The following is a 14,716-nucleotide window of genomic DNA, read 5'->3' as shown; positions in this document are numbered from 1 at the left end:
TCAAAATTAATAAATCCAATTATTCAATCACAGAAAAAGAGTTAAGTTTAAGTAAATAGAAACTCTCTTCGGGACTTCTTTTTTTTAGAAAAATTTATTTGAATTCTTTTTGTTGGCGCTAAGTTTTGTCAATAGCAGAAGCATTCAAAAAAAGAATAGATTTTTTAATTTTAAAAAATATATTTATAAAAATAAAAAATAGATTTAGTGGCACAATAAATAAATAACTATTTTGTATGTAAAATTTTACGCAATTATTGGTTTTTATTCATTATCCAATAATGAGATAAAATCCCTGCACCGGTTAGGCGTAAGCTTACATTAACCTCCATCATACTAGCAATAAGGTTACGTGCTCCTTTAGATACGGACTTCCAACACTTATGATCAAAATTATATTTGCCTTGTTCAATAAGGTTATAACAGATTTCAGAGTCGTATTCGGTTTCATGTAGATCGATTGGAAAATATCCTGAAAGTAGTAAATACAATAGAACACCAGTTGCCCACACATCAACCTCTACATAGTAACCACAACGTTTAACTGTTTCCGGGGCCATATATGCAGGTGTGCCACAGATGTCATAAATAGGCTCGAGTGCCTCGATTGCAAATCCAAAGTCACTTAATTTAATAAAAGAAATGAAATGTGTTTCGTCCAACCTTACAAGAAGGTTTTCTGGCTTAATATCGCGATGAATTATACTTTTGGAATGCATATAAATTAATGCAGAAGCCAACTGTTCTATTATGAGTCGGGATTGTTCCTCTGAAAACTTTTTGGCGCGTTTGATAATATCGAATAAATCACCATCCCGTAGGTATTCAAATCCAATATACATATTTTCACATCTATCAAATGACATCAGCATTGTCACAATGTGTCGATGTTTCAGTTTTCTCATAATTCTAACTTCATCGTGGAAATAAGATAGATTTTGATATTTACGCTTGTCAATTATTTTAAGGGCCATCTGGTTTAGGTTATATCGATTGAACATTTTAATTACAATAGAATAATTTCCATCACCAATCACCTCCCCAAAATTATAATGCTCTCTTATTTGTACTGGAAACTTCGCTGCAGCAATGCAAAGTCTCAATTTGCTATCATCCATTAGTTTCTCAGCGCTCACATTTTTGTGTACATCCTTAATAGCGCTATCTATTTGCCCATTTGTCATGATATATACTCTTTCATGGGGATGAAGTGAGAATTTATTAGGGATTGGTTCAGTCTTCGCATCAAACACAAAAAATATATAATCGTCAGCAAACAATTGTGACAGTTTAAGTACCGGTTCACCTGAAGGTGAATATATATTTGGAAGTTGTGTAGAATCAAAGGAAAACAAATCAGAAATGGTTTTAACTGCCTGTTCGAAGTGTAAAGCATTATCCTTATTCAATAGAAGTGGCTTAATGTTACGTGGTGGTACACCATCTTTAATCAACATAAGAGTTCGTGGGATGATATCTTGATCTTCCACGTCATTCGTATTTTTATTTACAACTTTTGGATACTTACTAATTTGCAGCATCTTATTAAATTTAGAAATATAGTTGACTTCTTTTTTCTTCTTTCCTTGCACTGCAGGCACTTCCAACACTTTATATTGCACCTTCTTAAAATGTTCATTTTGATAGCAGCACGCATAACTTTTGCCCTTTTCAAGCTTATCCAAATCTGTGATCAGATCTCCATTAAGTGTACATATTGCACTTATACCTCTTGTTAAATGGTACATCTGACGAAACATTCTTGTTATATCATCAAGGAGGCTTTCGAAGGATCGGTATTTTTTTTTTGAAACTGGAATCACAATTCCGGATGTTAATATGTCACCATTTCTAATAAATCTAATTCGTTTCGCACGTGCTGCTGTTGGAATGTTGAAGATCTGTTTTCTTAACATATAAGACTTATTCCAAAACAGACCTTTATTAGTTGACTCCATTCGACTTCTCTGCTTGGATAATGTTGCTGCATTGAACTTTATTCCCAAGTTTTCAAATATTTTTGCAAATTCATTTTTTAATCCAGAATGGATGAAATCACTTCTACGAGTAGTGGAGGTAACCGGAATGTTAGTTGCACAAATGCTTTCAGGGTTTTTATCAGGCACATCATAATTAAAATGATCTTTCTGCATTTTGGCTTGGAACTATTTTTGTTAAAATTTTTAGAATTTATCAAATATGATTTTAATATTAAACTATTGACTTAAAGAGTTGAAAGCATTTGTTCCAATTCTTTTTCCAGTGCTAAATAAAATTTATTTATCGAATTATATTTGATATATCCAAATTTTGCCTTTTTTTAACTTTCTACTATGTTAACTTTGATGACATCTGTCGACAGCGATTTTACCAAATAGCGACAATAACTACGTCCTATGTTTAGTGTATCTTATTATTACTACGTTTAGTCTAGTCTAAAATATTCAGCAATATGTGCTATTTTCCATGCAAAATCCATAGAAAAATATAATAAAGAGGTTTAATAAATGTAAGTTTGGAGATGGTTTATGGTGTATTAACAAAAAAAGAAGAAGAAGAAATTTCAATGCTATACTTTTGTAGAGACATTATTTATTGTATAAGTTTAGTTTTTTCTTGTACATAGAACTTAATAGCACATTTGCACTGTCTCATTTAGGTATTTGCTTATTTATATTAATAAGAAAGCGTTCACATAAATAATGGACTCATTTATGCAGCTAAACTTCACTTAATAATATATCTTATATATAATATATAATATGTATAATAAATAGGTCTGTTCCACGAGCTACTCATAGTAACTTCGAGTAACACTACGTATACACAAGACCGTTCCAGTAAATTTTCGAGTAAATGAGAGCACCTGAGAGTGCGCAACATCCCTGTCGAAATTTGAAATGCTACACAGACTTAACTCGTACATTTTATTTCAAGTAAAATTTGTGTGCTGTGTGAATTATTTGTGCGGCACTTTTCTCACCAGATTTCAAACAAAGCTGTTCCATAAAAATCTGTGTAAAGAGCGTAACCCAGCTGGGTTCTGGGTCCCGCTGAGGGAATCGATTCCCTCAGCGCTGAATGGTAATGCCTAGCGCTGATTATTCAAAGGAAACTCTTAATTACTTTAACACGTGCATGTCATTGCGGGCAAGCGCTGAATCGTTCGATTACCTTTTCAAATTTGTAATGCAACATTTCAGCGCTGACATGCTCGCTTACCTTTTCGTATTTGTAATGCAACATATCAGCGCTGACATGTTCGTTTACTTTTTCGAATTTGTAATGCAACATATCAGCGCTGATATGTTCGCTTAAATTTTCAATTTTACCTATGCTATTGATTTTTAAATAAAATACTAAAAATTTTTTTGGATGAATTATATATTATATTTATGTTTTATAAAATAAAATATTAATATTTACATAAAAAAATATAACATATTTATATATATGAATATTTTTCTGTGAAATTGTTACTAAAACCTTGAAGAGATTTCCAGACTCGACTCGATCACTTGTTCCGGCTTATCGTCTGTACTTAAAGTATCTGTAAATACAAAGTATACGCTAAAGTTAATTATGTACAATATACCATACCAAAAAGTGCTGCTGTCACATTCTCTAACGGTCTTAAGGACTTCTTGCCTTGGGTACCATTCACCAAAATTCCACGAAATCTTTCGCGTAATTGGTTGTTTTTTAATAACGCGTCTCATTGATGCAGTCTATAAATAACGTAATAGATGAAAAGAAATGTATGAATTAGTAAAATTGTTACATGTGAATATATTAATAAGTTGAAATTGAAAGTAAGAAACATATATAATTTAAATTACAACTAATTCAACGGCAGTGATTTCTTCATTAAATTGAATTAAATCCTCCTCAGTTTGAATTGTAAAATTTTCCAATTGAAACAGCTGATTACCTTTTACCCCTTGCTTTAGAATGACTGCATTCGCAGCACATTGGTCAATTAATCGTTCTTGACGCAGTAGCATCTACATAATACAAAACAAAAATTTCAAATATCATTTTAAATATATTTACTTAATTTTGCATATACTTACAGTGAGTTTATGTGAAATTACAAATTATATTTTATTTATATTTTTGTTTTTTATTTGATTTTAAAAATTAAAAATTGTTCACTGTTCGCACTTCACTAAAATCAAAAGCAGACTAATTGTATACAATGCAGATAAAACAAGAAATTATTCATATTCAAATTCTTTTATTCTTCATTCTTTTATAATTTCAACCCCGAAATTGCCTGAGTTGAACACAAATGTCGAAAACTAAGAAAAATAAAAACGAAGAGCTATTACCTCCTCGCTTACTTTTTCAGCGCTGGCATAATGGTGCCGCTGGGAATTTGGCACTTTATTTGTGTTACGCTCTCAGTTTGTACTTGTGTTTTACTTGAGTTTTACTATGAGTAGCTCATGGAACAGACCTAATATATCATATTTATTAATATATGTAATTGATATATTCAATCATTTATATACATTTTATATATCAATTGCAAATTTAATTATATATATAAATAAAAAAATCAAAGTTATTCCTCAGTGCCTTTACTTTCAGCTCAGCTGCTGTTTGTTTACATTTTACATATAAAACATATAACAAATATATCAACCTGTGACTAATCTCCCTTATAGGAAATTTATTTTTAAGTGTTGCATACAACAATTTTCACCTTTTATGAGCTAATTTATTAATAATGAGTTTATTTATAAGAAAGATTTTTGTATGGTAAATTATTCTCATTATTGGTTATAATGAGCGAAACCGCCTAAATGAGACAGTATGAATGCGGTATAAACTAGGAACGTAATACGGAAAAAGCCATACTAATTATTAATGAACTTTCACAGCAAATTAACAAAACTTCAAGTTCAACAATATAAGCCAAGTACGGATTTGTGTCAATTGGCTAATGAATAATGACTCTGAGCTTCAAATTTGACAAAGCATGAATTCAATGCTTGGAACTTACAGTCTCGAAAAACTACTTTCGAATAATTAAATATAAGAAATAGTTCTTTATATTGCTGTGTTATCTGTAAATGTTATGTGGATATTGAAACGCCACCTTGTGGCATACCTAAATGGATTTCATGTTCTCTAGTCCTAAAAGGCTCGTGCCAAAATTTGTCAAATGTCTGTACTACATCTATTAAAATAACTGTATGAGTTTCTTTAGCATTTCTATAAACCTGTGCCACTGCCCTATGCTTTTTCTTAATCAAAATTTGTGATAAGGAATGATGTTATGGTAAGTTATACAAGGTAAAATCTTTAACAGTAGTGCCTTTTGAAAAATTTTGAAAATTTGAGATACTAGGCTAATTAGTCTACCGTTGCGAGTTCAACGGTAAGAACTTTACCCGGCTTTAGAATCATTTTTATCATAGACACTTTCCACATTTTGGATGGTATCCAAAAGATAGGGTGCCGTTATAAATGAGCACGGGTAACTAAATTGTTTTACCTTACAATTGCTTTAGCATTTTCCCATTTACTTTATTAAAGCTTGAAGCCTTTTTTTGGATTAGTCTTAATAAGAACCATTTTCTTAACTTCTTAACCTATATTTTTAGCAAACTTTTTCTTCTCCGTTTTTGCAGTAGAATACGTATTTTTTACGGTACAATCCGCTGATTTTAAAACTGTAGCAAATAAGCGAAAGCAGCTTACACGATTCCAAAAATTACTCATTTTCATTAAAATGTACTTAGTAAATAGTATTTAGTAGTATGTAGTAAATTTTTTTGTTTATTTAAGTGAAAAAGTTTAATAATATTCGCCGGTTGTTGCTTCCCAAAAGTCAGAATTATTTCAAGAACATGTAACATAAAAAATCTGAATAATAGATTATTTATGGGGCATTTAAAGTCCATCGTGTAAATGGTATGCTAGTTTTTGTACTTTACATATTCTAACGAATAAGAAACCAAGTTGGCAATGCTCTTTTAATATCTGGTAAAATCAAGTAAGGTAAGGTTTTATATCAGAAATTTTTTTGAGTTGTAGTATGTAGTTTTGGTTTTCCAAATTACAGTTGTTAAATAGCGCTTCGCCTTCTTCACCTTTGTTGCGTAATGGACAAATACTTTCAATTCTTGGCACATCACAACAATGCACAAAACGCAACAAACGGAAATGGAAGACGTCGAGAACGTTCTGAGCAGGACGACATAAGTCGGCTCAATTTTGGTATTAATGCTTTATTTTTTGAAGCTATCCGATATAACGAAAATGTGAATTTGCTGACTAAAGTAAAAGCTTTGAAACAAAAAGTATTTACGGCATACGAAAAGGGCCATATATTTTACCTGAACGGACGTGAAAGCTGGCCGATACGCGAAGAGCTACTCAAACGGGGCTGGATTGAAAAACAATCACCGGACAGTCCGATCAGAAGAAACGATTTATCTAACAAACTACTTTTAGAAAGAGCGTGCCCATGTAATGATTGTGAACAATATCTGCTGGCTAGAATTGTTAACGAAACAACACCATCATTTGTTTGGTTAACAATTAATCAGACATTTCAAGAAAATACACGCCCATACCTTAATCGTGTATATCGTGGGCTGGCTTTAGATTTCACCTCGAAGAATGGTCTAATTGCGTGTTGTCATAAGGAACGCAAAAGCCGCGAACGTGGGGATATGACTAGAAACTATCCTCGAGCGTATAGACTAAGTGATGAGCCTGATGAGGAAATGGAATTTATGGAAGACTTCCACCAAACACAATGTCGTGGCCTATTGCAGTATATCTGGAACAATTTGCACATGTATTCAAAAATTGCCGACGAGCATAATGGATCTATGCCCAAATCTGTGATTACTTTTGCGCTTACAAATGTTCGAAAACAAGTTTATGAAATGGAGTGTTCCGAGTTGGAGAGAGGAGGCTTTGATGTAAAATGTGGAGAAAATCTAATAGAAAAGGAAATTTTCTCTCACAATGCGTGCACAATAGTAAGTAATAAAGCAAAACTGAAAATATCGCTTGCAGAACTTTCTGAAAAAGCAGAAGAGGGACAAATCTATTTATTTAAATTGAAGCAATATAGGCCCGACTATAAGTGGGATGGATGTCGTAACATCTGGCTCGTTAAACCTGCTCACCAATGCCGTGGTATGGGTATTGTTGTGACTGGGCAACTAGAGAAAATACTTCAATTTTGTAGTTTACATGAAAGAAAGTATATTGTTCAAAAGTATATCGGTAAGCAAAATGACATTCACCATATATGTATGTATCTAAAATATATATATATTTTTTTTTAGAACGCCCATTTGTTATAATGAATACGAAGTTCGATATACGAGCATATATGGTTTTACGTCTTGATAAAGATAAGAATTTGTCTCTTTGGTTTTGCGATGAGTGCTACATTCGGTTTAGCTCACAGGAATTCGATATGAATAATTTATGTGAAGCAATTCATTTGACGAATCACGCTGTTCAAGAAAAGTATTGCAACCAAAAAGGCCGTGACGTTAGTCTCCCAGAATGTAATATGTGGTCTGTGTCAAAATTTAAAGATTTTCTTAACAGCCAAAAAAACATACCTCAAAATGTATGGGATGATAAAATAATGCCTGGTTTTAGAAAAATTCTGACATCAATAGTAAAATCCAGTATATGCGATCTCACAATTCGAGAAAACTGTTATGAATTATATGGGTGTGACTTTATGTTGGATAAAACTTTAGATCCCATACTAATTGAAATCAACTCTACACCAGATTTATCACCATCAACAGAAATAACACGAAGGGTATGTCCAATGGTTTTGGCACACATGATAAAAGTTGTTGTTGATTTATCTGAAGATCCTGAAGCTGATACGGGACTTTTTAAAAAGCTATTCGAAGTTCCCTTTACTATAATTAAACGAGAAACTGAATCACACAATCCAAAAGTTTCACATATGGCTCTGAAGAGATTCGCAATGAAGTTTTGATTAAAAAACTAAATTTAAGTCAATAGCAGAATTATTAAAATTACTAAAACTTCGATAGTGAATCACAGACCATATTTCCATCACTAATCAAAACAACAGGACGAAATGTATTGCATTTTAAAACATTTGCGAAACAAATTTAAGATAACCGATAAGTGAAGAAACCGCTTCTTTTATTTTGTATGGAACACTATGAAGTCGTTAAACAATTTCCAGTCAATCGGGAATATAAGAATATTTTAAGAACCACACATTCAGTCATTTTTTGCAGTGTAATAGCTTCATATAATTTGCCCAAACTTGTCAACCAAACAACCATTTAGTAACTTCCGAGGGAACTATAATTCATTCATTTGTAAGAGGAATAAAAGAAGATAGATGTATTATTATAATTTTAAGTAAACACATTAACGTAATACTTGGCCTAGATAATACTAAATGCTTACGCAGTATACGCTCATCGGATCGATATAATGTACAGCAAATAGTACGTGTGATAACTACTGAAACCATCTATCAGTTGCGAAGATGAAGCCTACGCAAGACAGTGACTAATAATAATAACTGAATTCCTTTTTAATTCATACTTCAAGTTCCGCTAGATTTCAGTGACTGTAAGCGTTTCTTGGTTACTTAGCTTAAAGCCAACCAACGATTACTATAAACATGAAGAAATGTGGAGTCTGTGATTGTTAGGAAAAATCGTACTTACTCACTGATGAAATTTGTACAATGAAACAGCTTTACTGAAGTTTATATGCAACACAAAACTGTCACAAAAGGAATAATCCAACTTGTCGTCTTCATCATTATAACAACATTGCTGTACATTACCGGCATCTTCCATAGTTGCAGTTAACCTAATCGTCCTATTAAAATCAAGTGATTGTGCCCTGAAATAAAATACTTTGAATAACACCATTTGGAATTTTGAAACAAAAAATCGATACTACCTTAGTATATAGTATAATTTAAGTAATCAGAATAACTTTTTCTATGTTTCAAAAACCAAAACATAGAAAGTATTTGTCCAAAAAAATTTGTCCAATTCTCAAAAATAAATTACATATATTTATCACCAATTAAAACTAATTTTTTACATTATTATTATTATTATTTTTGTTATTAAATAGAGCGTATAACTATCCTACTAATCGATTAGTCTGCAGTGGTGTCATTCGCACCTAAGATTTATAATGCACGAGAGAACCTAGAATAGAGTGTGAGTCTGTCCCCAAGATGAGTTAGTCTGATGCTGTGGCTCAATTTTGAGCATTCACAGAGAATGTGGTCGGATGTATTATTGATAGATATTGACCTTTTTATCTGAGCTTGTAGTCATGTAATGACAGAAACAAAATTTTTACTTGAAAAGGCACAAACATAAAAGAATATATATAGATTGTGTTGTATTAAAGCTCCTTAAATATACCATAAAAGGTCAGTAATTAGTGCAAGGAACGAAAAATAAATTTTATGGACTACGTACGGCATCATTTTTAATTGAAACCAAAATAAAGAGGGTAACTGACATCACAATTGTGTCCCAAATTTTAATTAATGATTAGCCCGTAAAATAACAGTTGAATTATTCTAGAGCCAAATTTAAAATGGAATTAAATTTTAGTTTTGTTCGATAGTATTCTAAAAAGAGAATTATATTATATATATAATTATATATATTATATATTTAACGACTCATTTCTGCTCTTAAACAGATTCTAAATATTTTGCTTGTATTATCTGATTAAAATGAGGGACTCTATAAACTTTGATGTTAGAAAAATACTACAACATTGAGAAGATGATAATAAGATTGATGACCGAAAGGACAATATGTTGATATTGCATGTTTATAATTATATAAATTATTTACAATTTAATTGTTATTCATTAAAGCTACTTTAAAAATTCAGATCGTGTTTTAAATAAATAATCTATTATTTTCTTATCTAAAAGTAAAAAATTATACAAATCTCTAAGCTGCGGTCAAAAATAAAAGCTCTTACCAAAAGTTTTCAGAAAAGCTTTTACGATTATTTTAAAGACCGTGTTGTTAGAACCAAAAAAGATCGTAAGACGCATAGACCGTAATATGTAATTAAGCGGTATACGGTCTTCGACAGTTTATTATAAAACGGTTATAACGTAATCAATCATAGACCTTTTCCATTACATACATATATTAATATAGATGAATCCATGCTTTGACGCAATTGTGTTAAATCTGTGCGAATATACAAATACCGGACTATATTCTTTTGTATGTCCGGAACTAAACGTAAATATAATATATTTTAAATTAAATAGTTAATTCTATATGTTGTTTGAACGGTGTCATTATTTATGAAATACAACAGCATTCAAGCGCAATTATACAATACTAGATCTTTTTAAAATATGATCTAGTTTGTGTTCGTCTTCAAGTGTTAAGAATTTGAGAATTGCCTACATAATTATACTTTTTTTTGTGTATCCCCACAAAAAAAGGTTCATTAGGCCTTGGTGGTTAATTCACAACACCACAACGTGAAAATACATGTCACATACCAATGTTTAAACCATCAATTTTCCATATCCGTATATTTAATTTCACTGCAAAAATAGATTATCATTTAGCTGTAATGAACAGATTTATTATCTTGTATTGGGCTTTCGTCATTTTAAAAAAAAGTAACGGCTTATTATATTTCTGACCCCTAATGCCACACCATACAGCAACTTTTTGTGGCTAAGAGTTACCTGACGAAAATTATTTGTAAATTTTCACTGATCTAAATTCGATCATTTTATTTGTGGCACCATCCCAACAAAGAATAACGATGTTTGCATTGAGAACAGACGAAAAATCACTATTGCCAATAAGTGGTACATTAGGACGAATGACATGCTCAGGAGCCTCAAGATTGATTCGATCAAAATACACATAAAGTTAGAGCCCTAAAATTATTTACGAAAACTGACAGGCTTACCAACGCCCCGTTATCGAATCTCAGAATGATTACATATCTCCTCGGGGAGATATGCAGATCTAAAGTTAGTGATTGCTTAATCTGATGAAGTGACAAATAATAATCCACTTAAGGCGTAGGGAGGGGTTATAAAGAAATCTTGCAGTTAATAGAGAGTAAAAGTGCTTAATTGCATTGACTCACCTAGCCTTAATATAATAATAATAGCTTCAGTAGGCAATTGAGATGTAAAATTCTCTTTGGAGAGACAAAACTTAGGTCGCTTATCCTACCTGTGCTTCTATATGACGCAGAAGCATGGGCGTTAACACAGAATTTATTGTTCTCTCATATCGTGATAGTGAATGAAGATGTTCTAGCTAAATAGGTATTTGAAGTGGTATAGTTAGAGGAAGATTTAACATTAAAACTGACTGAGCCTCCGGTGAAATGATCCAGTTGAAAGAGCACTACCCCACTTAATGTACGAAACTAGAGAAGGCCGGCATACAACAGTATCGCCTGAAGGAACATGGCGCGTCAGGCTGGAGAACGGTATCAGGTTGTTATGACCATTCATTTAAGTAAGTAATTAATAAAAAATTAAGTGTGTATAAAAAAAATTTGCTGAATTCTAGTCTGTATAGATTCAGTATAAAATAGTTATATACCGCAGTTGGACAAATATTATGAATCTGGTACTATTTGTAATCATTATACCATATACCATATAATATGTTTAAAAAGATTCGACATATTATTGGTGACAACAAACCATTAATCGGGTTTTCTGACGGCGATTAGTGAAAGCTTCAAAGTATAACTCACGTCTGTAATAGCCAACTAAATAAGTACGTATTAATGTTTGTTGGATTTTAACATATATCATGATTTTCATATTGAAAACAAATATCTGAAAGTATCCGAACGTATGTACTACAATATTAACTTATAAGCTTCCCTTTTAAATGTAAAAATCTTCTCTTAATCATATCTTTATGTATCTGTCTGTGTGAAAAGTATTTAAAATCTTTTTTTCTATCAAGACAACCGAATTTTGAAGTGAATTCTTTAAGATTCTCATTTCTTCAGATTTTCGTCAATTACGTTTGGAGACAAAACAAGATTTCTCTTCTATGTCATATCTTCTATGCGAAGGTGACTCACTCACCCTTTCTATGTATTAGATTGCATGCGTTCTTTTAAAGTGAAATTACAGCTTAAATTGTTATTGTTTAATATATGTTTAAACTATTTTAAATGCATATTTAAAGTGCACATACCCCCCTCCTCCCCTCTAAAAAAATTACGCCCTTATCGTGTGAGTAGTCGCACATGCGAAAGCTAGAAAGCTACAACAACAATGCCTACAGAATTGACCACAGAACTTCATTGTCAATCTAGTCAAGCGCCGATATGCGATCTACTAATTGCGAACCATACACCGTAGACCGTAGACAGCACACAGCTCACAGCACTGAGCACAAGCACACAACAATGGCAAACGGCGAACGGTGAACGGCGAACGAACATCGACAGCGAATTGCAGGTCGCACACTGCGAACCGCTTTGCGCTACGCGGATGTAATATATCTAAAATGCTTCAGCGGACTGTAAATGATATTTGTTTGTTTTGTTGTTGTTTGTTGTTTGTTGTCGTTTTTCTTTTTGTTTTTGTTTTCGCATTTGTATATCAGTTGACATTTGACAGCGCGTGTGGTTGCACGTTAGCGGCGGTAACAGAAACGCGTTAATTTCGACTCGGTAGAAAACAAACGTTGATCTTGCAAGTCGGATACTATCTCTATATGTCGGATATTCGAAAAATTAAATAAGTTTTAATTTGCAATTTTTTTTTTTAATAATAAATAACAAATATCAGAGATAAAAGAAAAGTTCATATTAACCGCAAAAAACAAAGAAAATTATTCAATAATAACGAAAAGAATGCAATAAATCGTACAGCCGCCGACTAATGCGTTGCTTCCTCTTTAGATCGCAAAAGTTAATTATAATAAAAAAATGAAATTTTAAATTTTTGTGGTTTTAAATACGTTTTCAATCAGTTCTAGAGAAATAATTCTACAGAAACTAAAAAATAGTATGTCATTAAATACAGTCGAAGTATTTGAGGTGAAAATATATGAATATTGTTTCATTTTAGTCTGAAGAATCAAAAGAACATTCTTCTTCTTTTTTGATATAGGTTTTTTCTGTCAAGAATTTTAAAAGTATACATTTTCAACAATATTATTGTATCTACAGTCTATGTTTCATCGAACAATGTATATAGTTCTTAAACCACTCGTTTCCACTTATCCCATTTAGACAGTTTTGCGCATTAATGAGGCCGTTAATGAGGATAATTTACCATTTATACCAGCTTTCATATAAATGAGCGTATTATAAATAAATCAACTGATTTAAGGTGAAAATAGTCGAATGCAATCCTTAAAAAATAAATTTCTCACAAAAGAAATAAACAAAATTTAAAAATTTTTATCATATGTTTTATATGTAACTTTAACTGTAAACAAACAAGCTATTTCACGTACATAAATCAATTTATGTCAATGAAAACGTTCAAATCTTAGCTTTATTAACATAAGTACTTTTAGCTGCAGTGGAAACATGATATTAACACTTTATTCATTATAAAAAAATAATTGCACGTAAAATGCTTAGAACAAACAAAAAGAAAGTTCAAACACTAGAATGTCTGTTACAACTGATCTTTTACAATACTTAGCTAGTAGAATGTTAGATAGAGTCAGACTAGTCTTTAATTGACCAAAAATTATCCAATGCTAGTCTATTTCATGTGAACGTTAGTAATCAATTCTAGAAAGGATATAGTGTGGCAGCGATGATGAACTTATGTATGTGTGCCACAAATATCACATTATACAAATTTTTGAATCTTCACATATACGCCTTAATCTCTATAGGCGATATTTTCCTATATTACATATGCCAATAACATTAACAAAAATTTTCAATGTTCCTTTCCTGCTTTCTCAATATCCAAATTTAAGGTTCTATATATTGTGAAGAGCTTATAAATCAACTCTTTACCTCTTCTAAACATTATCTGCTTTCTTAAAAGTTGTCGAAAATCTTGCCACACTCTTAAGCTCAGCTTTAAGATACCTGAGTCTGATATTGTAAGCAGCTTAAATATCACTTCCTGCCTTTTTCAAACTTTATCTGATTTTTTAAAGTAATCAAAAGTCTCTTTGATTGGGAATAAAATTTTTTCTCTACTCTCAAGACTCAGCCTTATTATTTTTGTGTACGACATTTTAAGCAGTTAAAATATCAACTCTTTACCTCTGCTTCCTAAAAGAAAGTCCAATAATCTTTCTATAGAAACAGAATTCCTTCTCACAGTCTCAAGAATCAGACTTAAAATATATAAGTCCGACATTGTAAGCAGCTTAAATATCAATTTCTTATAGAAGACGAAAATGGTAGTATCGGAATTGTATTTATTGTACAGTAGAACTTTACGATCTGAATCCTGTAAGTCAATCGCTGTAATGGCTTTTAATAATAACTACTGAAAAAAATAGTACGTAAAGCAAACATTTTTAATTTAAACAATTTATTAATACCAAAATTCTAATATGTAACTAGCTGTATTTCACTATATTATAACAGTATAGCAAAATAGTGTTTCGAAAAATGAGGGCTCGACTTGAATGAAATTCTCGCTACAATGGTTGGTTAGCTCAACTTACCTGAAACAAAAATTTACCCCGAATATTCAAAA

General features: G+C 31.6%; 2 protein-coding genes across 3 annotated transcripts; one reads left to right on the top strand and one right to left on the bottom strand.

The window, feature by feature from the left end:
* Positions 1 to 215: 215 nt before the first annotated feature.
* Positions 216 to 2,370, bottom strand: LOC119662643 (serine/threonine-protein kinase GA29083-like). Its single transcript, XM_038072308.1, has one exon. The coding sequence runs from the start codon at positions 2,151 to 2,153 to the stop codon at positions 255 to 257; it is 1,899 nt and encodes a 632-aa protein (XP_037928236.1). The 5' UTR covers positions 2,154 to 2,370; the 3' UTR covers positions 216 to 254.
* A 3,624-nt stretch (positions 2,371 to 5,994) lies between these two features.
* Positions 5,995 to 9,027, top strand: LOC119690135 (tubulin glycylase 3B-like). Of its 2 annotated transcripts, XM_038105127.1 has the most exons (3): positions 5,995 to 6,009; positions 6,074 to 7,251; positions 7,314 to 9,027. In XM_038105127.1, exons 2-3 carry the CDS (start codon positions 6,114 to 6,116, stop codon positions 7,991 to 7,993), a joined length of 1,818 nt encoding a protein of 605 aa, XP_037961055.1. In that variant the 5' UTR covers positions 5,995 to 6,009; positions 6,074 to 6,113; the 3' UTR covers positions 7,994 to 9,027. The 2 variants fall into 2 exon arrangements, with proteins under 2 accessions (XP_037961055.1, XP_037961054.1); XM_038105126.1 differs by lacking the exon at positions 5,995 to 6,009 and having other exon boundaries at positions 6,041 to 7,251.
* The last annotated feature ends 5,689 nt before the right edge of the window (positions 9,028 to 14,716 follow it).

This window comes from Teleopsis dalmanni, chromosome X, assembly GCF_002237135.1.
Source record: "Teleopsis dalmanni isolate 2A chromosome X, ASM223713v2, whole genome shotgun sequence".
Classification (NCBI taxonomy): Eukaryota; Metazoa; Arthropoda; class Insecta; order Diptera; family Diopsidae; genus Teleopsis; species Teleopsis dalmanni.
The sequence above is the reverse complement of the archived record's forward strand: the minus strand, read 5'-3'. Positions and strand labels throughout refer to the sequence as shown.